The 22,359-nt window shown below is 30.9% G+C and overlaps 7 protein-coding genes across 13 annotated transcripts; 4 read left to right on the top strand and 3 right to left on the bottom strand.

Moving 5' to 3' along the window:
- Positions 1 to 223: 223 nt before the first annotated feature.
- LOC139098682 (ATP synthase mitochondrial F1 complex assembly factor 1) lies at positions 224 to 1,288 on the bottom strand. Its single transcript, XM_070650943.1, has 2 exons — positions 1,066 to 1,288; positions 224 to 1,005 (listed from the first exon to the last, which is right to left on the bottom strand). Exons 1-2 carry the CDS (start codon positions 1,178 to 1,180, stop codon positions 293 to 295), a joined length of 828 nt encoding a protein of 275 aa, XP_070507044.1. The 5' UTR covers positions 1,181 to 1,288; the 3' UTR covers positions 224 to 292.
- Pfdn5 (prefoldin 5) lies at positions 1,285 to 2,143 on the top strand. The gene is made up of 3 exons (XM_070650946.1): positions 1,285 to 1,471; positions 1,559 to 1,695; positions 1,752 to 2,143. Exons 1-3 carry the CDS (start codon positions 1,370 to 1,372, stop codon positions 1,993 to 1,995), a joined length of 483 nt encoding a protein of 160 aa, XP_070507047.1. The 5' UTR covers positions 1,285 to 1,369; the 3' UTR covers positions 1,996 to 2,143.
- On the bottom strand, positions 2,009 to 3,517 carry Grx3 (Glutaredoxin 3). Its single transcript, XM_070650944.1, has 4 exons — positions 3,386 to 3,517; positions 3,117 to 3,297; positions 2,853 to 3,055; positions 2,009 to 2,479 (listed from the first exon to the last, which is right to left on the bottom strand). Exons 1-4 carry the CDS (start codon positions 3,436 to 3,438, stop codon positions 2,248 to 2,250), a joined length of 669 nt encoding a protein of 222 aa, XP_070507045.1. The 5' UTR covers positions 3,439 to 3,517; the 3' UTR covers positions 2,009 to 2,247.
- Positions 3,518 to 3,800: 283 nt separating this feature from the next.
- On the top strand, positions 3,801 to 14,357 carry LOC139098678 (prion-like-(Q/N-rich) domain-bearing protein 25). Of its 5 annotated transcripts, XM_070650940.1 has the most exons (5): positions 3,801 to 4,062; positions 7,351 to 7,748; positions 11,970 to 12,269; positions 12,366 to 12,742; positions 12,815 to 14,357. In XM_070650940.1, exons 2-5 carry the CDS (start codon positions 7,652 to 7,654, stop codon positions 13,019 to 13,021), a joined length of 981 nt encoding a protein of 326 aa, XP_070507041.1. In that variant the 5' UTR covers positions 3,801 to 4,062; positions 7,351 to 7,651; the 3' UTR covers positions 13,022 to 14,357. The 5 variants fall into 5 exon arrangements, with proteins under 5 accessions (XP_070507041.1, XP_070507040.1, XP_070507037.1 ...); XM_070650939.1 differs by having other exon boundaries at positions 7,426 to 7,748; positions 12,366 to 14,354; XM_070650936.1 differs by having other exon boundaries at positions 12,366 to 14,354.
- An 896-nt stretch (positions 14,358 to 15,253) lies between these two features.
- On the bottom strand, positions 15,254 to 20,565 carry rtet (major facilitator superfamily domain-containing protein rtet). 3 transcript variants are annotated; one of them, XM_070650935.1, is made up of 4 exons: positions 20,474 to 20,565; positions 16,132 to 17,338; positions 15,729 to 15,837; positions 15,254 to 15,655 (listed from the first exon to the last, which is right to left on the bottom strand). In XM_070650935.1, the coding sequence occupies exons 2-4, from the start codon at positions 17,309 to 17,311 to the stop codon at positions 15,532 to 15,534; spliced, it is 1,413 nt and encodes a 470-aa protein (XP_070507036.1). In that variant the 5' UTR covers positions 17,312 to 17,338; positions 20,474 to 20,565; the 3' UTR covers positions 15,254 to 15,531. The 3 variants fall into 3 exon arrangements, with proteins under 3 accessions (XP_070507036.1, XP_070507035.1, XP_070507034.1); XM_070650934.1 differs by lacking the exon at positions 20,474 to 20,565 and adding an exon at positions 17,817 to 20,370; XM_070650933.1 differs by lacking the exon at positions 20,474 to 20,565 and adding an exon at positions 17,560 to 17,775.
- Positions 18,286 to 20,525, top strand: LOC139098681 (GDP-fucose transporter 1-like). Its single transcript, XM_070650942.1, has 2 exons — positions 18,286 to 18,495; positions 18,565 to 20,525. Exons 1-2 carry the CDS (start codon positions 18,416 to 18,418, stop codon positions 19,502 to 19,504), a joined length of 1,020 nt encoding a protein of 339 aa, XP_070507043.1. The 5' UTR covers positions 18,286 to 18,415; the 3' UTR covers positions 19,505 to 20,525.
- A 9-nt stretch (positions 20,566 to 20,574) lies between the features above and the next one.
- Positions 20,575 to 22,004, top strand: LOC139098679 (GDP-fucose transporter 1-like). The gene is made up of 2 exons (XM_070650941.1): positions 20,575 to 20,964; positions 21,023 to 22,004. The coding sequence occupies exons 1-2, from the start codon at positions 20,867 to 20,869 to the stop codon at positions 21,960 to 21,962; spliced, it is 1,038 nt and encodes a 345-aa protein (XP_070507042.1). The 5' UTR covers positions 20,575 to 20,866; the 3' UTR covers positions 21,963 to 22,004.
- The last annotated feature ends 355 nt before the right edge of the window (positions 22,005 to 22,359 follow it).

Raw genomic sequence — 22,359 nt, 5'->3', positions numbered from 1 at the left:
ATGACATTCTTGAATAATCTTGCTATCCACAGGAATTGATATATAGTGAATGAAATTTTTTGAGCATAGCTTGAAATTGATTGATTTTGACCTCAAGAGATATGTCTTTGAATATTGTAAGTAGCATGAAGGATATTTGACCCAAATTTCTACGAATTTGATCCGAAATCTGCAGAAAGCCATCATGGGACATCAATCTTATAGCAACGAAGTCAATTGAAACTTCTATATTTTCAGTATTTGTCACTACTTCTAGTTCCTCCAGAACTCATTTAACTTTATTTTTGAAAAACTACACAATTTGCAAGTTTTCTAGTTCCTTAATCACATCCATGTGCTTAAACTTATCAGGTGTCTTTGTGAACGTTTCCAGAAGTTCCAGCTTCTTTGGATTATTGTCCGAATAGTACAATTTAAATTGATTTGCAAGACATTGAGCTTCTTGGACGGTCAAGACTTTTGAGTCATATTCTCCACGCATCAAGACGACACCTTTATCCTTAAACTCTGTGTAATGAACGATATTCAGACATTCTGGTGCATTTTCTTTATGAACTTGATAGCAAAGTAAAGGAGTAAAATGAATTGTATTGGCAGCGAACTGGAACATGATGAATTCAAAGCCTTGCGATCGAGGAATTGGAAGGATAAAGATTGGATACTTTTTAGCTCTTTCCATCATTAAATCAAACACTTCAGATGGAATTGCCGCTGCAATTGTATCCTTTTGCTTGTGATATTCTATCCAAATTGATTTAATTTCATCGACTGACTTTCCTTCTAATAATTCGACTTTCATAATGTCCTCAATTTTCTTATATGGCAGTTCCGATTTTGTCTCAATCTTTTTCTTAGGATTCATCAGTTCCGAGTAATCTCTTTTCTCCTTTTCCTCCTTTTTCTTTAGTTCATCTTCTTTCTTCTGGATCCTTGACAGAAATTCTTCTGGTGATGTTTGCTGGAGTTTTGCAATTTTGGCTGCATACTTATCGAAGTATGGATTATCTATAAAGTTGATTAATCAATGTAATCATAGTGTAATTAATGTGGAAAATTGATATTTACCTTCCTTCATTTTCTCCAAAGCTTCTGCAGCTTTTTCATGTAAATTCGCAGACATTCTTATATTTCTTGATATTATTCTGCTACCACTTTTTAAGAACGATCGAAATAAAGCCATGAAACAGTAAATCAACTAAGTTTTATAGGCCTTTTTGGGCAAATTAAAATGATTAAAAATTATGAATTTAATGTATATAAAACTTAGTTGGCTGCCCCTTTTTAGGGATTTCAACCGTTAAATTTATCCCGGGAAGTTCGGCATTAAAAAATTTGTTTTGAGGAGAAAAATTTAAATAAATTAAGGAAAATGGCAACAATTTCACAGAATGAAGGCGCTAACATGCAGCAGATTGATTTGATGAAGCTTAATATTCAACAGTTATCGCAATTAAAGAATCAATTAGACTCAGTAAGTTAAAAAATGTGAATTTTATGCTTTTCGGGGCAGTTTTTGGACATCTGATCCATGTGATAAAATTTTCATCCTTTATTACAGGAACTACAAATCTTTCAAGACTCTCTAGCGACGTTGAAGATGGCAAAAGGCAAATTTGCCGCAAGTAAGGAATCTTTAGAGCAATTCAAGGAAGGTTTTGAAGAAAAAACTACTTTGATTCCTCTTACTGGATCTATGTAATGTTATAAACACATCCAGTTATGAAAAATACTAAATATTGATTATATTTTAGGTATGTACCAGGACGCATAAAGGATATTGATAATGTAATTGTTGATATCGGAACTGGATATTACGTTGAAAAGGATCGTGACTCAGCTAAGGATTATTTCAAGCGTAAAGTCGATTTTGTAGGTGAACAAATAGAAAAAATTGAGATTCTCGGGTACGAAAAGTCACAAATTCGTGATGCAATCTGTGAAGTCATTTCTGTTAAACTGCAACAAATGAAGGGTCAACTTCCTCAAGAGAGTTAAAATAATTAACAGCTTCACTTTTTTCGTTCATTTTCTATTTTTATTAATGTATTTTAATATTTTCTCCTCCATTTTTTGATGCATTGTCTTTGATAAAAAAAAGGAATTCTGTTCATTTAAAAATCACTGATCAAAGAAACATTAATAATATTAATAAATTATAAAAACCAAAAAAAAATTGAAGCCTTTTTATTCATTTAAGGAGGATTTACTGAGAAAAAAATGCATATTGTTGAGGTCGATGCTGTGTATCTACTTGGTTTCTGGATTAAGAATCTTCATCAATTCACCACTAGCCTGCATTTCCTTGATAATATCCAAGCCGCCTTGAAGCTCACCATCTACATAAACTTGAGGGTATGTTGGCCAATCACTAAATGTTTTAAGTCCTTGTCGGACTTCTTCATCTTGCAAAATATCAAATGTCTCGTAATCTACTTTCGTTTCATTCATGATCTGTATAAGAGTTCTTGAAAATCCACATCTAAAAATAGAAAATAGTTTGCGGCATAAGAATTAGTAGAAGTAACAACAATTGCAAAAATCGGTCATGTTAAAGCGCATCACGTAAAGTATTAAGTACGATGAAAATTATTTTTAAAGAAATTTAACGTAATTTGACAATTTGAACTTTAAAACCGTTTTAAACCATAAAAATTCAACATAAAACCGTACAAATGTGCTTCAAAACCATCCAAATGTTTTCAAAATGAAGCATTTTCTCAGAAATAGATCCAGCAATTAATGACCAAACTGAACATTAATGCACAACATTAAATTCAAAATAAGCTACAAATCTTCTTCTTCTAATGACTTATGACCTTATGATTCTAATCTAATGAAAATCTAATTCATACCTTGGAGCTTCTCTGTTTCCTTTCATGAAAATCATAACACGTGCCTTATTGATAAGTGCCTTGAGACGATCTTCAAGTGATCCACCTTTTGTGTCTTCTGCTGTGCTAGAAACTCCTGCCAATGTCTTGCATGCATTTGTTAAGTCTGCAATGTCAATTCCATCGATTCTGTGAACAGCCTTTTGATTTTTGAAGCAAATGACCTGGTGCAAAGTAGCAAGTTAGTTAAGCATGAAGCTTACATGATAAAATAGTATTACTTACTGTTGGAACCGCTTCAATCTCATGTTGTTGGGCAATTTCTGGCAATTCCTCAACGGCAACATTAAGAAATTTGACAGACTTGTAAGCATCTTGCTTAGCAAGTTGCTCCATTACTGCCAAGATCTGTGAACATTGCTCGGCCCACTCAGCACCATAAAGTACGACATGGTTGGTTCCAGAACTATAAAAATTTTCAAAGAAAACAAATTTTAATAAAATTCACATCAATTTTTAAGCATATCAAGTCACATTTATAGTTAGATACTCACTTGAACTGTGCTTTATAAGCATCTGCTGATTCTATCAATGGAACGTTGGGCATTCTGGATAAATTAAATGATTTATAGAAGAATGTTAAAGGTAGTCGCCGAAAAGAGGTAAACAGTGTGAATGCGACTGTTAAAAAATTTGAAAAAAGTTCGTTATTTTTGTGAATGCGGCTGATTGAGTTTGTGATTTTCTATTTACTTAATTAGAGTGTTTTAATGACTTTTTATGAAGCAATTAAAATTAGTTGATGAAATAAATAAGGATTGATGTATAAAACCCACATCAGATGCAGTAAAACAGCTTAAAAATCAGTTTGAAATTTGATACAAATACAGCATGCAGCAGAGTGGGATCAAAAGCGTATTTTGAAAAATTCCATGCTACACAAAGGAAAAACAGTCAGTCTCTGGTCGTGCTTGAAACAATTTAGTCGTAAAAAAAGGTCTTACTACGCAATTATTATTTTATCGTGAGCATGTGTCTTTGAGGCAATAAAAGAATAACTTGACACTACCTCAGAATCACGGGAATCGCGCGTAACATGAAATCATTCATAAATATGTGAGCTTTTAAATTAAAAGCTCGAAGAAAACTGTCCCCAATTATTATAATTGATAAGACATAAAAGTGAATTCACGACAATTTGTTAAAAAAATCGACAAGGAGTTAAAAGAAGGTGAAACTAGTTCATGAACACAAGCAGTTAATTATAGTACATAAAAAGACTACAATTTTTATGTTTTTCGGTTAATTCAATTGTCGTTTCTAATATTCCCACACGAAATTAGCTTACTTACTTTACTGCTGTTTATTATTATTGTTTCATTGAGATTTTTATTTTCTTTTCTTTTCCACATCATTTCTCGTCTAATTTTTCCAAAAAAAAAAATAGCAATAATAAGTAAGTAGTAAGTGAGAATCGAGAATAAAGAGAAGAAAACGGTGAAAAAGATTTTTTTTATTCATTATTGATGTATTAGCCAAATTGTAAGAAATGTAAAAAAATGAGATGCAAAGACACTCGCCGATGATACAGAATCGATGCGCGCATTCAGAAGAACTTTTCTAAAAATTAAATAATTTAACGGTTTTGTAGAATTTGAATAGTCTAACGATTTTGTAAAATTTGAAAATTTTCACTTTTCTAAAATTTGAATAATTTCAACGTTTTTTTGTAATTTGAATATTTGAACTGTTTTGTAAAATTTAAATATTTTAACGGTTTTGTAATATTTGAATATTTCAATGATTTTGTAAGATTTGAAAATTTATCGGTTCTGTAAAATCATAAATCAATAAAAATTCATTTCATTGCCTCTAATACCTAATTTAATGTTACTCATCTACTATTAAGCCGGTAAAGATGAGCTTTTGTCGCCCATATACAGCAGCTTTTCTCCATTTACAGATTTACAATCACAATATTAGTTTTTCATAATTTTTTATGGATTTATCCAGCATTCCATTCGCCCACCAAAACCAAACTTACCATAATAACTCAGTTGTGCAAATAAAATGCTAAAAATAGCATCAATAGATTCTCCGCAAGAAAAAGCCTTTACAGAAAGAGAAAAAAGCCGTACGCATTGCGTGTTCTGTATTGTCGCAAATCGTCATTCATTCAAGGTTCATACAAGTGCATATTCATAACTTTGCCGTGTACATAAAAAGTATTTTTCCTTTGTTGTTTTATCGATTAGAAGTAACGTGAGTGGCAGTTTTTGTTATTATTTTTCCCTTTTTTCACGATTTTGCTAAAATAAAAATTGCATGAATGAATAAATAATATCGCAAACTATAAATCGCACTGACAAAAAAAATCTCCACGGAGAATTTAAATCAATTTCATTGTTAATGAATGAAACGTAATACAAAAATGTGATTATTGCGCAATCCCATAGACTTTGATGTGCTCACTGTCTTACTTACTTATTTAGCTTGTACTTAAAAGTTTTTTTTTGTCTTCTTCTCGTGGTCCTCTTCATTTCTATTTCTTCTATCGGAAATCTAAAATCTCTGTGGGACACTGACGAAAAATTTGGGGAATTTTGGTCTAACGGTTTAAAATTATTTGAATTTTATTTTTCTGTCGATTTTTCGCTCGACAAAAATTATCAGTTTTCATTAATTTCAAGCTAATTGTGGTTTTACGACTGATTTAATGGGTGAGTTTAATGCAGCATATAAATAACAATACTGTAATTAACATCAGTCACGTGCTGCTCATCAAATAAGGCAGATTTTCTGTAATTTATCAATTTAAAAAATTCAATGTTTTTGCAAGCATTGTTAGGGAAAAATTTGAATGTCAAAAAGCAGTTGTAATTTAATTTAAACTAAGGATCGTCCAAAACAGCAGACCTGCATAAAATTGCACATCAGCAGCCTTAGACTAACTATAAATAACAGCCGGAAACTGCAGGTCTGTGCATTAAAGATGCAGCAATTGCAGGTCTGCGGTTCTTGACCGAACCTCAATTTGAACGTCTGTAACTTACTGCGTATTATTTTATCTGCTCATATAGGGCAATATAGGATGTCATAGAGTGAAACATCTGTAATTTCAACTTGAGCAATTCTCAGATAATGTTTATGACTTAATTAGGTCTTATTAGCATGTAGAGCTAGTTGAAAGTTATACGACTAGTCTTGATTCTAAATTAAGATTATAATGGGAAAAAAGGTGTAAAATCTTGCACATTAACAACATTCAGTTAAGCTCAGCTGTACAAATGCAAATTATTCACATCAATTGATGTCATCAAGGTTTTATTTTGTACAGCAAAACAGCTGACAAGCATAAATTTTGAGTGCCTATTAAAATAACGAATTTCAATAATTCGAAACTTCATTTTTGCGAAGCTTCATTTGTTCGACCATATCATTTTTCCGAATAAGGGTGATTCTCTGGATAAGTCAAATTCGTCTAATTCGTGTCTCAAAAACTACAAAATTTGCTTCATAGAAAAATATTACTTTAACTTATTAAACAAATTAACTAATTCTTAATTTCGTTATAATATTAATTATAATATCTCAATCTGTCTTTATTTTGTATTGTTAGTCTATAATTCCTATAAAAACATAAAATCAAAAAATGAATTTTCTCACGGATTAGGAAAAAAGTTTCTCGGAATCACTAAAATTTCAATTTTTCTCTTTAATTAAGGATTTTTGCAGCGTTTAAAGAGCAACAAACGATAGTTTTAGGTGAATTACACTCGAAATAGTAAGTCAACCATAGTGACATGCAGAATAAAGTGCAAAAAATTCATGTTGAATGTCGGAATTTGATATTTTGATTCCGAGAAACCGGCATAAAAATTGAAATATTTAATTAAATAAAGCATGACGGTAAAAAGTAATTGTACATAAATAAAGATCTGCACAAATCCCGTAAGTGTGTAGAAAGAATGGAGCTATAAAATTACCAGATTATGAGAAAAACCAATTCAAAGTCGAAAATTTTGAAAAAATTTATCCAAAGAAACACCCATAATTCTTCATACAAATCTCTATAATTTTTAAATTTTATAAAACCGTTGATGAAATCAAGCATTTTATTTTCGTCAAAAATATATTTTACATTTAAATTATCTTCTTATTTTGAAGAACTAAGCTAATTTAATCGTTTTTAAGGTGTAGAAGTAGATAATTTGATTGTAAAATATATTATAAACGAAATTAAAATGCTTGATTTCATCAACGGTTTTTTAAAATTTAAAAATTATAAAGATTTGTATGAAGAATTATTCGGAAAAATGATATGTTCGGAAAAATGAAGCATTCGTAAAAATGAAGTTTCGAATTATTAAAATTCGTTATTTTAATAGGCACTCATAAATTTTTCATCAGTGCTCCCCAATTCCTATACATCTAATAGAAAAGAATCTAAGAGTCTCAAAATTTGTATTTTTAATGTTATTTTAACAAAAAAAAAATCTCTTTTTTTGTGTTATTGAAGTAAGTGACGAGCGGAATGAACAGAAGAAAAACGGAGTTAATGCTTCTTACATTATACACGAATTTTTTTTAAAAGCAAGCAATAGAGGATGTAGCATCAATTCGGTCAATAAACATTTTACAAAGTCAAATTGAATTGAGTGAAAAAAAAAAGTGAAGAAATAAGCGAGAAGAAAAGAAAAGCCCAAGCAGAGACTGAAAAATGTAGTTGAAATTATTTGGAAGTTTAAGTGAACTAAACGAGAAAAAGAGAGAAATATATATAAGAAAAATAAGATAAGAAGAGTAATTGAAGTAAAGAGATGAAGTCTCCGCTATTGAATTCATTATTAGTTCTACTTCAATTCGTCATCGTGTCATTAACTTATGATGATCGTGGAATAATGGATAGCAAACGACGTAAGTTTTAGCATAATACAAAATATTTTATATATTATTTATTTTTTGGAGTCGTTTATAAGTGATGTAGATATAAGTCCATCTAAAATGTATGATTATTAGATGTTCTTATCTATCTGTTATCAATCTTAGGTACCAAGGTGATCTAATGTGCTCTTTGCTTATGATAAACATCCTCTGATCTTTAAATCTAAATAACATATATGTATTCCTTTGAATACCGTAGAATCGGAGGGTATAGAGTCGTATATAAACAAATCATGAGTATCGAGCCATGTAAATGTAATATTACAAGCCACATCCATATAGCCAAATCTAGAATTTTGAGTCATATATAGGCAAATCTGTCAAAACGATATTAATGACTTTGTGGCCGAATTGCTAAGCAATAGACCAGATCCCTTTACCCCCTCCTGTTGTGGTGTCATGGGTTCAATTCCCTCCAATTCCGAACTCAAATACTAGCCAAGTCTTTCCTCAGGCTAACAATCATAGACATTATATCTAAACGATCTCTTTCAAGCGATAAATTCAAGAGTGGGATGGGATGCTACTCAAAAAGCACTCATCGACATGCATTTATTACTTTTATACAGTAGTCAAAAAGTAATACTTGAGGCAATTTAACTCAATCAGTGGGTATTATTGGAAGTTTCCTCCTTCCTTTTAAAAACTGATCGCTTTTGTTCCTCATATTGATAACACTCAGGTATTCTTTAGGTAGCAATAACATTGCGTGCTCTTTGACCAATTCTTTTTTTCGAAACGACCTTTAAATGAATGGAAGTTCTTCCTTATCTTTTTTACATAAAAAATTAACGTAAATATCGTTCGAAGGTATTTCGTGGAATTTCATAACTGTATGTTTTTCGTCAGTCACGTGTTTGGCATATATTGGGTTGAGGAAGAAACGGTTTTGGAATTTCTTTAAATTTGAAGGAATGTTATGGATATTTAGCTGTTGTAGTATTTAAGGCTCCCATAAAATGCTGAGCAATACCAATAACGATCCTCTAATGCCTAGTGTTATAACGTTCATTTGAGATTTGAATAATATTTATTTTACATAGTTGAAGACCCCTTTTCATATAAAAATTCATTCTGTTTTTAAACTCCAAAGAATAAACAAAAAATAAAGAAATAAAATCCGTAAGGAATTCTTAATTACATTTACATCCAACCACAGTTACGAAATCTCTTCCTGACTTATGACATTCATACACTCATTCAGTATATTTTATCTGAGAAACCAATGTTCATCTACACAGATCTTTTATAGATACAGATCATTCAGCTCAAAAGTCAAATATTTCACAGACAAACTATTAATTATAATAAAAGCTATTTTATGACTAAATATAGCCTCCGTTTTTAGAGCATATCTAGGGTCCATAAATTTTCAAAACAAATGTATTCGCTACAATAAATCAAACTGATCATAGACCTCGCAAATAAAGCCCATCAATAAAATAATATTAATCTAATTTCATGATTCATAGTTCCTAGTATTAGCTAAGAATAGAAACGTTATATCTATTGACCTTCCATTAATTAATAGCTTGAAGAAATTTTATCACAACTTATTCGTGGCGCATGCTTCTGTATAATTAAACAAATAAATATATTCTGTAAATTTAATTAGCATTAAAAAGTGCTAAACAGCATGTCGTCAATAACGTTAATTTGAATAAAATTCCAATTGTTTCTTAGGTTTCTATCCCTTGACGCATCAGTATCGACAATGAAATTTCATTTATGGAATTTAAACAATTTTTTCGCCGATCATTCATTTCGATTCCCATATATTCCCATCATACATCATGCTAAACAAAACAAACTAGCATAGATAGTGATCATTTATGAATGGCATGGGCGCATTTGAAAAGTATAGAATTTAATTACCTTTTTAACACGTTATTAGATTCTTTTTTAATTAAATTATAGCTCAAAAATTGAGAGCATTAAAATTTCATGTTACGTAATTTTACGTAACGTAACCTTTACGTAACCCACTTCAAAAAGTTTTTCAGCTAATTCTAATAGAATAACCAATCAATCAGAAAGATCTTCTGTCCTGTTATCCTAAAGCATAGCACACATCGATTGAACAATAAACCTTCTTGATATAGCTTAATTTGGCTTAGATTTAACAACATATAGTCAGACAGACAGACAAATCATACACATTAGCATCTAATTCCTCCATTAAAAATGCAATAAATAAATGAACTGTGTGCGTGAATTAAATGGAAATAAATAAATAAGTAAAATGTTTCCATAAATACGTGCGAAGAAAATATTTTTGAACTTTACTTAAGTGAGAAAAAAATGTATGTAAAATTATGTTTATGCTGTGCTCTTCATTTTTAGTACATAAAAAAAAATTATATCGGGCATGATGTTAAACAGAAAACAGATGATGATGATGCTTCATGTATTTTTCATTTTTTTCTGTTTTTGTTAAATGAAAGCGCCAAAGAAAGAGTCTTGATTGTCGTGACATGAAAAACTTCAAGGTGAAAGTTGATGCCCTTAAAAAAATATAAATATAAAGCATATAGTTTGTTGTTGTAGAAAAAGATAATTTAAATGGATTCACCAAAATGTTATTTTTTTTTTGCTATTCCCCTGCTTTTGGTCGCAAAAGCCGATTAGCTTGTCACATTATACCTCTATTATTGCTTATTTACAGCATGTCTGACTGCTTTCGTTTCACTCAACATTTTTTTTTTTGCATTTTCTTTATTGTTATTTTTATATTTTTTGTGTGTTCTTATCACATCCCTTTCTGGGGCTGTCTGTATTGTTTCAAAAAAATATTGTGCATGTACATATTTATTTGCTATATCCCACCTGTAAATTCTTCAACTTGAAACATGTGTACATCATAAGACAATAGAAATTTAATATGTCATGAACATTTCACGGAAATATACAAAAATAATTATTGGAAATTTTCTTGTTGAGGTCGTTTGTGGCGCTTTTTAAAAAATTAAATGTAAATCGGAAGTTACGTTTGAGAAATTTCAATTTGTAACGGATTATCTAATTTTGAAAAACACGTGATATTATTTTCTTCACTTCGGATTTTATTTTTCAATTTTTTCTCTAAGTAAGCCATGTAAAATGAACTGAATTACAAAATGTACTTCAAAAAAGTGGCAAACGTCATTCTCAATAGCCAACAGCAACTAAAAGCCACTGTTTAACTATAAAATAAGATTAAAATCTTTCAACACATCCAGTCATCAATAGAACCCAAAACTGAAGCATTTATTCTATAAAACCTCATAAAAAGTAACCAGCACACATACATTTACTCTATTGAATATAGGTACACACAAAATATAATTTGATACTCTTATAATCGTCAAGCGCAAATTAAGGAAAATGAATTGAAAGAAAAAAAAGAATTTCATTGAAAACCAAATGTGCTGTGTAAACACAATGAGAACAAATGTGAATGATCAAATTCAATTTCTCACATGTGGACGATGTGATCTCGAAGAATAACAAATTTGAATAAATTGTGTGTATGTACCTTATTGAGTTGTTTTGTACTCATTTGAGGTGAAATACGTGCATAAGTATATTAAAATTGTCATGCTGACTCGTCAATTCATTCATGACTTTAAATTTTTGAAGAAAATGTTTAATAATTTGCATTGAATCGATTGAAATATGTTGATTATGTATAACATTGTGTACTGATATGCAAAAAAAAAGTATTGTTGGTATTTTGAGAATTTGGCGACTGATGTTGCAGAAATTTCAATTCTGAGTCTTTATTTAAATTTAAAGAATTTCTTACTTAGACTTGTTGCTAAAAATCCCCAAAAATTTGAAATTTTTAACAGATTTGAATTTTTCAAAAAGCACATGGACAAAATTTTCTTCACCTCAAGTTTAATTTTAGGATTTTTACTTTAATTAAGCAAATTTCCGAGTTTAGAAGTAAGTAATTAGGCACATAAAAGTGGCAACCATATGACACAATAATCATCTAAACCTGATATTAATTATAAATATCAAAAATTGCAATAATTTTATTGAAAAATTGAAGCCATAACCTGTAATTTGAATACTACTCTTACCCGTCCCTTAACCTCAATCTACAATATCCAATAATGCGCTCACTACCTTACAAAAAACCACAAATTTTATCTTCTGTATAAAAAGTAAACGATATTTAGTTACACTTTATGCTATTTCTTATTTCAGGGACAAGTAATGTGTGCCGCGACACCTCAGAATGCCCTACAAATGCGATCTGTGAGCCACGTAGTGGAGGTGTGTACGAATATATGGAAGGCCAATGCGTCTGTCGTAATGGATATTTTATGAAGGCATCTGGCAAAACGAGAGAATGCATAGAAATAGCAGATTATGGGGAACTATGCTATATGAATGAGCAGTGTGAATTTCGATTGGGAAAGGAATCATTTTGTAATAATGGACAGTGCTCATGTAAATCTAACTCCCATTATGTCATAACCGAAAATGCATGCTTCAACTCATCAAGTAAGTCATAAAACATCATATTTTTGGATATAATCAATCAATCAAGCATGTTTATGACTACATTTTCATCTCTTTCTCATATGTATGTATATATAGGAATAGGTGAATATTGCCGACTAACAAGCAATTGTGTAGTGGATAAGACAACATGTCAACAGGGTCAATGTCGTTGCTTTAGACGGCATCATCCGAATTTAAATAAATCCAAATGTTTACGAGATATTAATTTAAATGAGGAATGTTTTACAGATGATGAATGTGTTGTTGAAAATTCTCACTGTATGTCAGGAACATGTCAGTGTAGACCAACTCATATACGTAGTCAAGATAATGATCAATTGTGCCTTCCACTTGCCACATCAATTTATCAATCGTGTCAACAGGACATGCAATGTTCATCGATACCAAATGCTATTTGTGATAGTACAAATGGTACATGCGTATGCCAAAAAGATCATCATGATATTAATGCTGTAAGGATAATCAAAGATTCATCAACGAATGATGAACTCGTGACATTTGAAATATCATTCAATTTCTTCCAGAGATGCTGGTCATCTGTTCGACTTAATGGAATATGCGAATCAGATGAGAATTGCGTTATAGCACACTCATCTTGCATTAATAAAAGATGTTCTTGTGATGAAGGCTTTCACGAAACTCGTGATAAATTTTGCTCGAATGCCCAAAAAGTTCAAATTAGCTTCCTAGTAGTCGCTTTCATAGTATTCACTTCATTGAGGCTTTTATAGAAGAATCTAATTTTTATTTTTTTATTATTTCATGACTTTTTCGTTCATTATTTCATTATTTTTCCCATAAATCATTGCCTTTTATATGGGAGCCAAGCTCCAATTTCTCGTTATAGCTTTTGTTATCACATTTTCTCTTTATTATACAATGAGCTTGAATAATTATTTTGTCTGTCTGGAAGTTATGGTTTATTATAATTGGGTGATTTTCAATTTTTGTCAGTTGCGACATGCTGTCATGTCTAACATTTCACGGAGGTGTGCAGAAAAATAAACATTGCGTGCAACTTTTTTGGAAATGATGGGAAAATTTTGAAAATTTATGCAAAATTAATTAAAGTTGACAAAAGAAATGAAAGTAAAATGTCTAGACAAATTAAGATGCAGAAATGATTAGCAGTTAATCTGAAGCATGCCAAAAAGGGTAACAATATTTAGTTTAATAAAAAGATGCAAAATAATTTCGCATTCGAAGTGCATTCAGTAAAAAAAGATGCAAAGATATTTTGTATCCAAAGTTCGTTCAGTAAAAAAATGATGCAAAGGAATTTCGCATCCAAACTGCATTCAGTAAATAAAAGATGCAAAGGAGTTTCGCATCCAAAGTGCATTCAGTTAAAAAAAGATGCAAAATCAATTTGCGTCAAAATTCAAAAATATAAATTTCAATTGAAAATGTTCTATTGGCTCACATCCAACGCACATAGTTTATTTATCCCAAATACGATCTATAAGCATCAAGAACACTAAGATAATATAAACTTCCAACCGCATCAGTTACATAAGATCAATTACACCAAATCGGTTAGTAGAGGAAACAAGCGCCTTAATCATCCAATCAAAAGTTTTACTTCGGCAATTTTTCCACTAGTTTCTTCATCCGACAGTATAAATTTCGACACAAACATGAAAAGAAACATACAAAAAAGAAAGAATTGAATTAAAGTCGAACGAATTTATATACTTAAAAAAGTATTTAATTTATATAAATTTTTTGTGATAAATCGGGGAGCTTCTTGTATTATTCTTCTTTTTCCTGCTTACTATTCCGCATTTCATTCATTTATTAATATCTGAAAATTTTTCATTTTTTCGGAAGCGATAAACAAAAGTTGAAAAAAATAATATTATATAAAAAATTATGATCATTACGATCATTAACAAAAAAAAAATAGTGTAGAAATCACCTTCTCAGATGGAAAGGAAATTAAGTAAAAAAAATTATACTTTTCTTGTTAGTTGTGTAAAGTATTCCCACAATATGTTTTTTAACCAAAGTGACAACAACTATAATTTCTAGTTTAAGTAGATTTTCATTTAGAATATAATGTAGTATTATTAATAAATTATTATAATTATAATTATGGTTAACTCATTTTTTTCTGTTGTTATTTATTATTTCTTAAAAAATTCTGATGTATCAAAAATCACAAAAAAAAAATATACAAAATATATATTAAAAAGAATTGGAATTATCATTTGAATAAAAAAACATTAATTGTCGTCATTACTTATTACTTATTATTATTTTTTAGTGTCATGGATTTAAAGTGATTAAATCACGTGATTGCTTAAAATTACTGATATGAGGCTACATACATGCGAAAATGTTCGGTATTAAAAATATTTTAAATTAAATTTTCAATTTTAAATTGAGTTTAAAACCCTACAATTGTTTGAGTTTGGAATGTATGTTGTACGGTTCAAATGGAATGATACTTGATTTAAAACTATTCAAATGTTTACAAAAAAAGCTGTTGTGTGGTTCTAATTTAGCGAATTTAGTGTTTTTACAACGTTACAACCTCATTAGTGCCCGAAAACATTACAAATGTTTTCTACAAAACCATACAAATGTTTTCAAATTCAATTATATTTTTAAAAATACAAACTAAGTTAATGACAATTGAGCAATTATTTTTTTTTAAAAAAAATTGAAAGTTTGTTCATTAAAAATATCTACGTTCACACAAGATATGATATAATTTTGACACTGTGTAGCAATTTGAATGGTTTTTCTATAGAGAACCGTAAATATCCGTGGGAAAATCTTTCAAATAGTGACTTCCTCAATACCTAGATTGATGTAATATTTTAAAATTGTTAAAAAAAATAAAATTCATCACTTCTAGGTCAAAAAAGCAACTCAAATTGCTTCAATTCCAACAAAAAAAAAAGAATTTTTCCTCAAAAAAATCACACGAGTTTCGCTTTAAATCCAAAACACTATCATTAAATTTTTTTTTTGTTTATAGACACAAAACGTTCACATTTCATCACTTTACATACATATATTCATCTCAATACAAAACTCATTTGCATTCAATTATAGTCTTTCAGACTTATTTCTTCCTTAAGAGAAAATTGATCTTCTTCCTCCTTGCTGTTATTGATTAACATGAATATAAAACAATTTTTTTTAATAAAATTTAGCACATAGTAGAGATTTGTAGTTGCGATTAACATCTTTGATGTTAATTTGTTCGTAGTCACAAAAGTTTTGTTATTTTTTATGATAATCTTAATTTGTATAATTTAGCGGTTGGGTATATTAGTAGAAGTCCACCAATCAGATATGTCGTTGTTGCACCAATCGACCAGAATGCTGTCGACGAAATGATTGGACCGAATGCCCTGCGAGAGTAAACAAAACAAAAATTCCAAATATAAAATATCAACTTTAATGGATGTAAGTCATAAAACTCACCTAGCAAGAGCTCCGAGAGATCTATAGATTCCCAAAACTGTGCCTTTCTGATCGAAGCTACCATATTTCGATGTAAGCGTTGTCATGCACGTCACGACGAAGGCGGTTGCTGTAGAAAGAGTTAAAAAAATATATGAAAATTTTGAAGTATTATAAAGCATAAAGAATAAATGAGCTTAGCCGCAAAAATAAGTTCAAAAAAATTTAAAGATGTTTTCAATTTTTAACGGTTTTGTTGGATTTGAAATTTTTAACGGTTTTGTAAAATTTGAATTTAAGCATTTTTGTAGAATTTAAATATTTTTCCGTTAAAAATTGAGATTAACTTTCAGAAATCAAGACTTTTACCGACAATTGAAAACAATACGGCTTAGCCCCGACAAAAACGAAAATAATTACTTACAGATAGCGTATAGAATCATTCCGACATAGAGCCAAAAACTATTTTCACTTAATCCAACGATTATGTATGATGGTACAATGAGTATTAGACCGAAAACGGCTGCTTGTTGAGTACGTTCTAATTTTATTCTCCTAACAACTCCACCTTGAAGTATTGTCATTATCACACCAGTTGTTAAGAACATTTTAGCTTGATCCATAGAATTGTATCCAAATTTATGGAACATAAGGAATGTAACAGTAAATTCTAATCCCGAATAGATGAACAAATAGAAAAAGTAAATAAAACCAAGTTGTTTCAATGATGCAACATCAGCTTTTGATAAGTTCTTGACGGCATCAAATCGGAACAATGATGGAATGCTGATGTGTTCAAGTGCCTGTGAAACAGAGTTGATAACAGTTTTTGCACGTTTTTCCGCTGGCAATGATTCCTTTAAGCAAAACATGACGAAAAGTGCATCGAGCGTTGCTAAGCACATTGCAAAAAGTGCAGGATATGCAAACCAATCAGTTGATGATTTATCAGCAAAACGTGAAAATATTGCACCGATTACAGGCCCGACAATGAATCCTAAACTGAATGCAATTCCAACAAGTGCCATTCCTTTACCACGATTTTCCTTGCTTGAAACATCTGTTATAATTGCCATACTTAAACTGATGTTGCCTTTACTTAATCCGCCAACAAAACGTGCCAATACGAAAAGTCCAAAATTACTTGAAATAGCCCATAATCCATACGATCCAATTATACCAAAGAGAGTGACAAGGAGAATTGGTTTACGTCCATAATAATCTGATAATCCACCAGCCAACGGACTTATGATGAATTGGAGTAAACTAAACATAGATCCGAGAAATCCACCAAATAGAACTGACGTATACTTTTCTGGAGCGCCAACCATTTGCGTAAAATAGCTTATACTATTTGATAATGTCGTATAAAGTCCATCCTTATCATTAACTCTATAATGTTCTAGTAATGACGGCAGCAATGGAAGAATCATCGTAAATGCCAACAAATCAAGTAAAAGTGAGAAAAATACGATGTAAACTGTTGGATGTGTCTTTGTTGATGCCACCTGAGCCTTCTCTTTTCCAGTTACGTCAGACTTTCCAGTTTCCATAGTTTCTTCTGAACTACCGTTCACTTTAGAATATTTCTCACGTTTCCACATCTTTATTGCACGAAAATTTGTCAGCCACTGATTGAGAGAATAGAATATGATTATGAAATAATAAAATTAAGCTAAATATATAATATGTTATCAGCGAAATAGTCTTTTATAGAACGTTAGTAGAAGTAAGGTCACGGACCAGAAGAATATTATGAAATTTGATAAGGCTTAATGTTACACTGTATGTTGTGGGGTTTCTTAAAATTTACTAGTTTACACGGTATATACAGACTAATAATTACACGTACATTCATTACATTAATAAAATAAGTTTCTGAATGTTCTGCTTAGGTAGACAAATTGCCTCCAACTTCCTGAATTTATATAAATCAACAACTTTCTGGATCTTTAATATTATTGTTATTTTGATCACGCGAAACTGTCACTTGCCGCAAAATATATGCTAATACGTCTGCCCCGTGTCTACGTGTAGCCAAAAATAAGATTTTTAATGTCCTGAAGACCTTGAATTCTCTTCTAAACTCGTTTTAATGCATAGACTTACCAATCGAGTGCAATAAATTTATTAATACTGTATGAATTTGAAATGAAATGGATGATTTATCTTATCACAGTGCATAATACATGCAAATTTTTTATATAACTCTCAGTAATACACTGAGTATACGCACTTAACAAATTTTTTTAGTGACTAAAAAACTTTCACTTCATCTTGAACCAAAATTGTAAACAACTGTAAACAAATCGGTCGGATTGATCGTAACGACTTATTTGGATTTGAAATATTCCCGGGAATGTTCGGATAATGATTTGTTTTGCCGATATTTAGCATGTTTCTTGGAAAAAGTGGTGTTATTTCAAATTTTTGTCTGACTGTTACAAAATGTTAGTTAATTTAGTTTGTTTTGTTAATGGTTACTTTGATTTTAGAAGTTATCTGTCTTTTTAATAATATTTAGCAATTTTCCGTGCGATTCTTTAAGCTTTTGGAACAGCGCCTGCATCATCCAGAACAAATAACCTCACAACTTGCTTTGTTTTGTTTACATTATGATAAAAATTCATAAGATGCCACAGTATCAAAATCCTTAATTAAATAGACAGTCGATTACACAAGAATTGGGCTCTAACAATTAATTAATCATGTATACGCTTCTTGAAGGCCCAAAGGAGAGTCTAGTGAAGAAGTATGTAAGGATATTTTTCGTCGTAGCTGCATATTGGTAAGATTTTTGCATAATTTTTTTGCCAAATTTATTGATTTCTAAGTAGGTCATCCAACTTTCTTTTAGGATCATTTCCATAACAACTGTATTTGTTAACAAAGAGTTATTTAATGGACAGCATGTGAAGCTGAATGCAACATTATTTGTGACGTGGTTTCAATGTATTGTGACAACATGTATCTGTATGACTGGAACTTTTCTCAGTCGAAGATTCCCAAAGTTAGTTCCTTTGAGTTTCCCAGAAGCTTATCCATTAAGGAAGGAGACAATTAAGAATGTCATCCCATTGTCAATTATGTTTACTATGATGATAGCCACGAACAACTTATGTCTGAGATATGTCTCAGTAGCATTTTATTATGTTGGACGGTCACTGACAACAATCTTCAATGTTATTTTATCCTACATCTTCCTAAAAGAGAAGCAGAGCTTCAAAAGTATCATTTGCTGTGCTGTGATAATTTCTGGATTCTACTTAGGCGTTGACCAAGAGTCATTGACTGACACGTTCTCACTTATTGGAACTATATTTGGAATCATTGGATCTTTTGCACTGTCAATGTATTCAATCTACACTAAGAAGACACTTCCATTTGTGAACGGAGAAGTTTGGCTACTTAGCTATTACAACAACTTCTATTCAATCTTTCTCTTCCTTCCATTAATTGTAATAAGCGGTGAAGTACATGAAGTATTAAATTATGAACATATCGGAAAGCTCTGGTTTTGGATGGCAATGACTATTGGAGGTGTATGCGGATTTTTGATTGGCTACGTAACAACATTACAAATTAAAGTTACATCACCATTAACACACAATATCTCAGGAACAGCAAAGGCATGTGCACAGACTATTTTGGCAACAAGCTGGTTCAACGAAATCAAGTCATTCCTTTGGTGGTTCTCGAACATTGTGGTACTCTTGGGTAGTTTCGCATATGCAAGAGTTAAACAAGTGGAAATGGCTCAACGTCACAGAGATGCTCATAATTCACAGAAGCTTTAAATTTTAAGTAACACTATTCGATGGCTCAGATTGACTAGCAATTAAATTTTACCAAATTATAAACGAACACTGCATTTAAAGACGAAGAAATAGTATATAGCACTAGAACTATTCCATATCTACTTACCTCTATTGAGTTTTAAAAGGAAATGAAAGGCCTAATTAGTGATTGTGATAGTGCAAATAAGTAAAAGCCGGAAATTAATAATAATAACTTATAAAATGCATAATGTGTCAACTACCGAAAGTTATCAAGTGCATGACTCAGTTTTCAAGGTTTTAGTCCGAAAGGCACACGATGGAAAGTGGCGACATTTAGTGTCTATTTGCCGGTATGACTGTCGTGGTTCGGAATCCGATTTTATTACAGCGTCAAGCCGGCTTGGGGATAATTCTTCTCCTTATTACATCGTGTACCTTTAGGGCTGTTAAACCTTAGAAATCGGCTCAAAATGCATTATATTATATAAAATTCAGACATCCACAAAACAACTTCCAAAAACATCAAATTCCAAACACATTTCAAACTCCCAGCAATAAAAACTCAATTAATCATTAACAAAAGATGATCTAAGAAGGCATAGAAATGTGTTACAAAATAACACGTATGCTAATATTTCGCGACATATGTCCATATAATAGAAACAATATAGGATAGATTTCTATTCAATTCGCTAGAGTGCACAACTCTTTTTTGTTTAAAGTATGTATACATCCCGAGCGGCACAATGCGGTGAACCGCATTTTTTGCTAGAAAAATGAATCGAAATCAACTGTCACAGTGACATCACAGCAACCTTGTGTCTTGTCGCTTATATGATGACTTAGCGGTGTACTAGCGAACACATTGTGCTGTTCGGGGATATAGCCAGGAAATAATAACAGTTGATCTGAGGCATCATTAACCAATGATTTTTTGTGCTGTATTTTTTATATAACTACCTAATGTTAAATTTAATTTTATATTACCTAAATTAGATGGTCACTAAATATAGTTTATTTGATTTTTTTGATAACTAAACTGTAGCTTTAATGTTTATTAGATCAACTAAATTTATAGCACGTATAAATTCTTTATCAGGACATACCAATGATAAGATAGTAAGGCTGATTGAACGGAACTAAGCAAATTGATATTCAAGCCTACTTGCAATGACAGAATTTGGATAGTAAACAAAGTCACGATAATTATTTAATATTTTTATGGTCGTGATACCCTTTTATCGTGACAAATGTGTTGGAAATGCTTTAAAGTAAACAATAATTTCAATAGAAAGTCAAGCTTTCTGCGGTGTGCATTATTATCAATAAACTTGCGGTTTAAGCTACGTCAGAATTATATACACAAACTATTCCTTATCAATGGATCAAAGCAGTGCCAAATATTCTTTATTGGAAGCGCCAAGAGAAAGTTTATTGAAGAAATATGTTCGAATTTTTCTCGTTGTTGCTGCATATTGGTGAGTCATTGACATTATTGAATTGAATTAAGGAACGACTAATAATGTCAATTTTCAGGATAATATCAATCACAACAGTCTTCATCAACAAAGAGCTTTTTAATGGACAATCAGTTAAGCTGAATGCGACACTATTTGTGACATGGTTTCAATGTGTTGTGACGACTGTGATATGTGCCACGACAACATATTTAAGTCACAAATTTCCGTCGGTAATTCGATTAGATCTACCAGAAGCACGTCCATTTGATTCCGATACAATTAGTAATGTGATGCCGCTGTCGATTCTATTTACGACAATGATTGCTACGAACAATTTGTGTCTACAATATGTATCTGTAGCTTTTTATTATGTTGGACGATCGTTGACGACAATTTTTAATGTCATATTGACATATTTCCTGCTTGGAGAGAAGCAAAGCTTTAAAAGCATTTTGTGCTGTACTGTGATAATTTCTGGATTTTATTTAGGTGTAGATCAAGAGTCGCTGACTGACTCATTCTCATTAATTGGAACTATTTTTGGAATTATTGGATCTCTTGCTTTATCAATGTTTTCAATTTATACGAAGAAGACACTTCCATTTGTGAACGGGGAAGTCTGGTTGCTTAGTTACTACAATAATGTTTATTCCGTTTTCCTATTTATGCCATTAATAATTATTAATGGTGAATTGCATGAAGTTCTGAACTATGAATTTATTGGTGAGCTTTGGTTTTGGACCACAATGATAATTAGCGGAATTTGTGGATTTTTGATAGGCTACGTGACTTCTTTACAAATTAAGGTGACATCGCCATTGACTCACAATATCTCAGGAACAGCAAAGGCATGTGCACAGACAATACTGGCAACAAGCTGGTTTAATGAAGTTAAGTCATTTTTGTGGTGGATTTCAAACCTGATTGTGCTTTTAGGAAGCTTTGCGTATGCGAGAGTTAAGCAAGTGGAAATTGCAAAGCGTCATCGAGATACTCAAAATGACCAGAAAGTGTAAATTTTTTGTATTTAATAAAGAATTTTAGGGTATAAATTAAAATATTTAAGAGTTTTAAATTTATGAGCTTTTGGTTCTTATAAGATTCTAATTGAGCTTTTAATCAATACTTAATAAGTTGATTTTGGTCATAAAAAGCAGTTGGTCATAAAGAGCAGTTGCCGCATTTAATTTCATGATTGCTGTGCACTTTCTAATATTCACTTCCGATAATTAAGTTTAATTGCTTTACTATCGCAATAAATGCTTTAAAAAAGCTCATAAATCTTTAACGGTCAAATAAAATTCAAATATGGCAAGTCCGTAAAAATAAGGAATTTTTTTTAAATGATTTTTTTGAATTTTTCAGGAATTGAATAATTAACACAGCAGGCATGTTAAAGAAATAAATAAAATT

Source organism: Chironomus tepperi, unplaced genomic scaffold, assembly GCF_022539635.2.
Source record: "Chironomus tepperi strain 1889 unplaced genomic scaffold, CSIRO-AGI_Ctep_v1 contig_450, whole genome shotgun sequence".
Classification (NCBI taxonomy): domain Eukaryota; kingdom Metazoa; phylum Arthropoda; class Insecta; order Diptera; family Chironomidae; genus Chironomus; species Chironomus tepperi.
The sequence above is the reverse complement of the archived record's forward strand: the minus strand, read 5'-3'. Positions and strand labels throughout refer to the sequence as shown.

Coding starts and splice junctions, on each gene's coding strand:
- Grx3 (XM_070650944.1), bottom strand. CDS start 3,438: ATGCCCAACGTTCCATTGATAGAATCAGCAGATGCTTATAAAGCACAG. Junction 3,056..3,116: donor AGATTGAAGCGGTTCCAACA/GTAAGTAATACT, acceptor ACTTTGCACCAG/GTCATTTGCTTCAAAAATCA. Junction 2,480..2,852: donor GGAAACAGAGAAGCTCCAAG/GTATGAATTAGA, acceptor TTCTATTTTTAG/ATGTGGATTTTCAAGAACTC.
- rtet (XM_070650933.1), bottom strand. Junction 15,838..16,131: donor AATGATTCTATACGCTATCT/GTAAGTAATTAT, acceptor CTCTTTCTACAG/CAACCGCCTTCGTCGTGACG. Junction 15,656..15,728: donor TCTCTCGGAGCTCTTGCTAG/GTGAGTTTTATG, acceptor TTACTCTCGCAG/GGCATTCGGTCCAATCATTT.
- LOC139098678 (XM_070650939.1), top strand. CDS start 7,652: ATGAAGTCTCCGCTATTGAATTCATTATTAGTTCTACTTCAATTCGTC. Junction 7,749..11,969: donor AATAATGGATAGCAAACGAC/GTAAGTTTTAGC, acceptor TTCTTATTTCAG/GGACAAGTAATGTGTGCCGC. Junction 12,270..12,365: donor TGCATGCTTCAACTCATCAA/GTAAGTCATAAA, acceptor ATGTATATATAG/GAATAGGTGAATATTGCCGA.
- LOC139098679 (XM_070650941.1), top strand. CDS start 20,867: ATGGATCAAAGCAGTGCCAAATATTCTTTATTGGAAGCGCCAAGAGAA. Junction 20,965..21,022: donor CTCGTTGTTGCTGCATATTG/GTGAGTCATTGA, acceptor GTCAATTTTCAG/GATAATATCAATCACAACAG.
- Pfdn5 (XM_070650946.1), top strand. CDS start 1,370: ATGGCAACAATTTCACAGAATGAAGGCGCTAACATGCAGCAGATTGAT. Junction 1,472..1,558: donor TAAAGAATCAATTAGACTCA/GTAAGTTAAAAA, acceptor CCTTTATTACAG/GAACTACAAATCTTTCAAGA. Junction 1,696..1,751: donor ATTCCTCTTACTGGATCTAT/GTAATGTTATAA, acceptor ATTATATTTTAG/GTATGTACCAGGACGCATAA.
- LOC139098682 (XM_070650943.1), bottom strand. CDS start 1,180: ATGGCTTTATTTCGATCGTTCTTAAAAAGTGGTAGCAGAATAATATCA. Junction 1,006..1,065: donor TTTGGAGAAAATGAAGGAAG/GTAAATATCAAT, acceptor TCAACTTTATAG/ATAATCCATACTTCGATAAG.
- LOC139098681 (XM_070650942.1), top strand. CDS start 18,416: ATGTATACGCTTCTTGAAGGCCCAAAGGAGAGTCTAGTGAAGAAGTAT. Junction 18,496..18,564: donor TTCGTCGTAGCTGCATATTG/GTAAGATTTTTG, acceptor ACTTTCTTTTAG/GATCATTTCCATAACAACTG.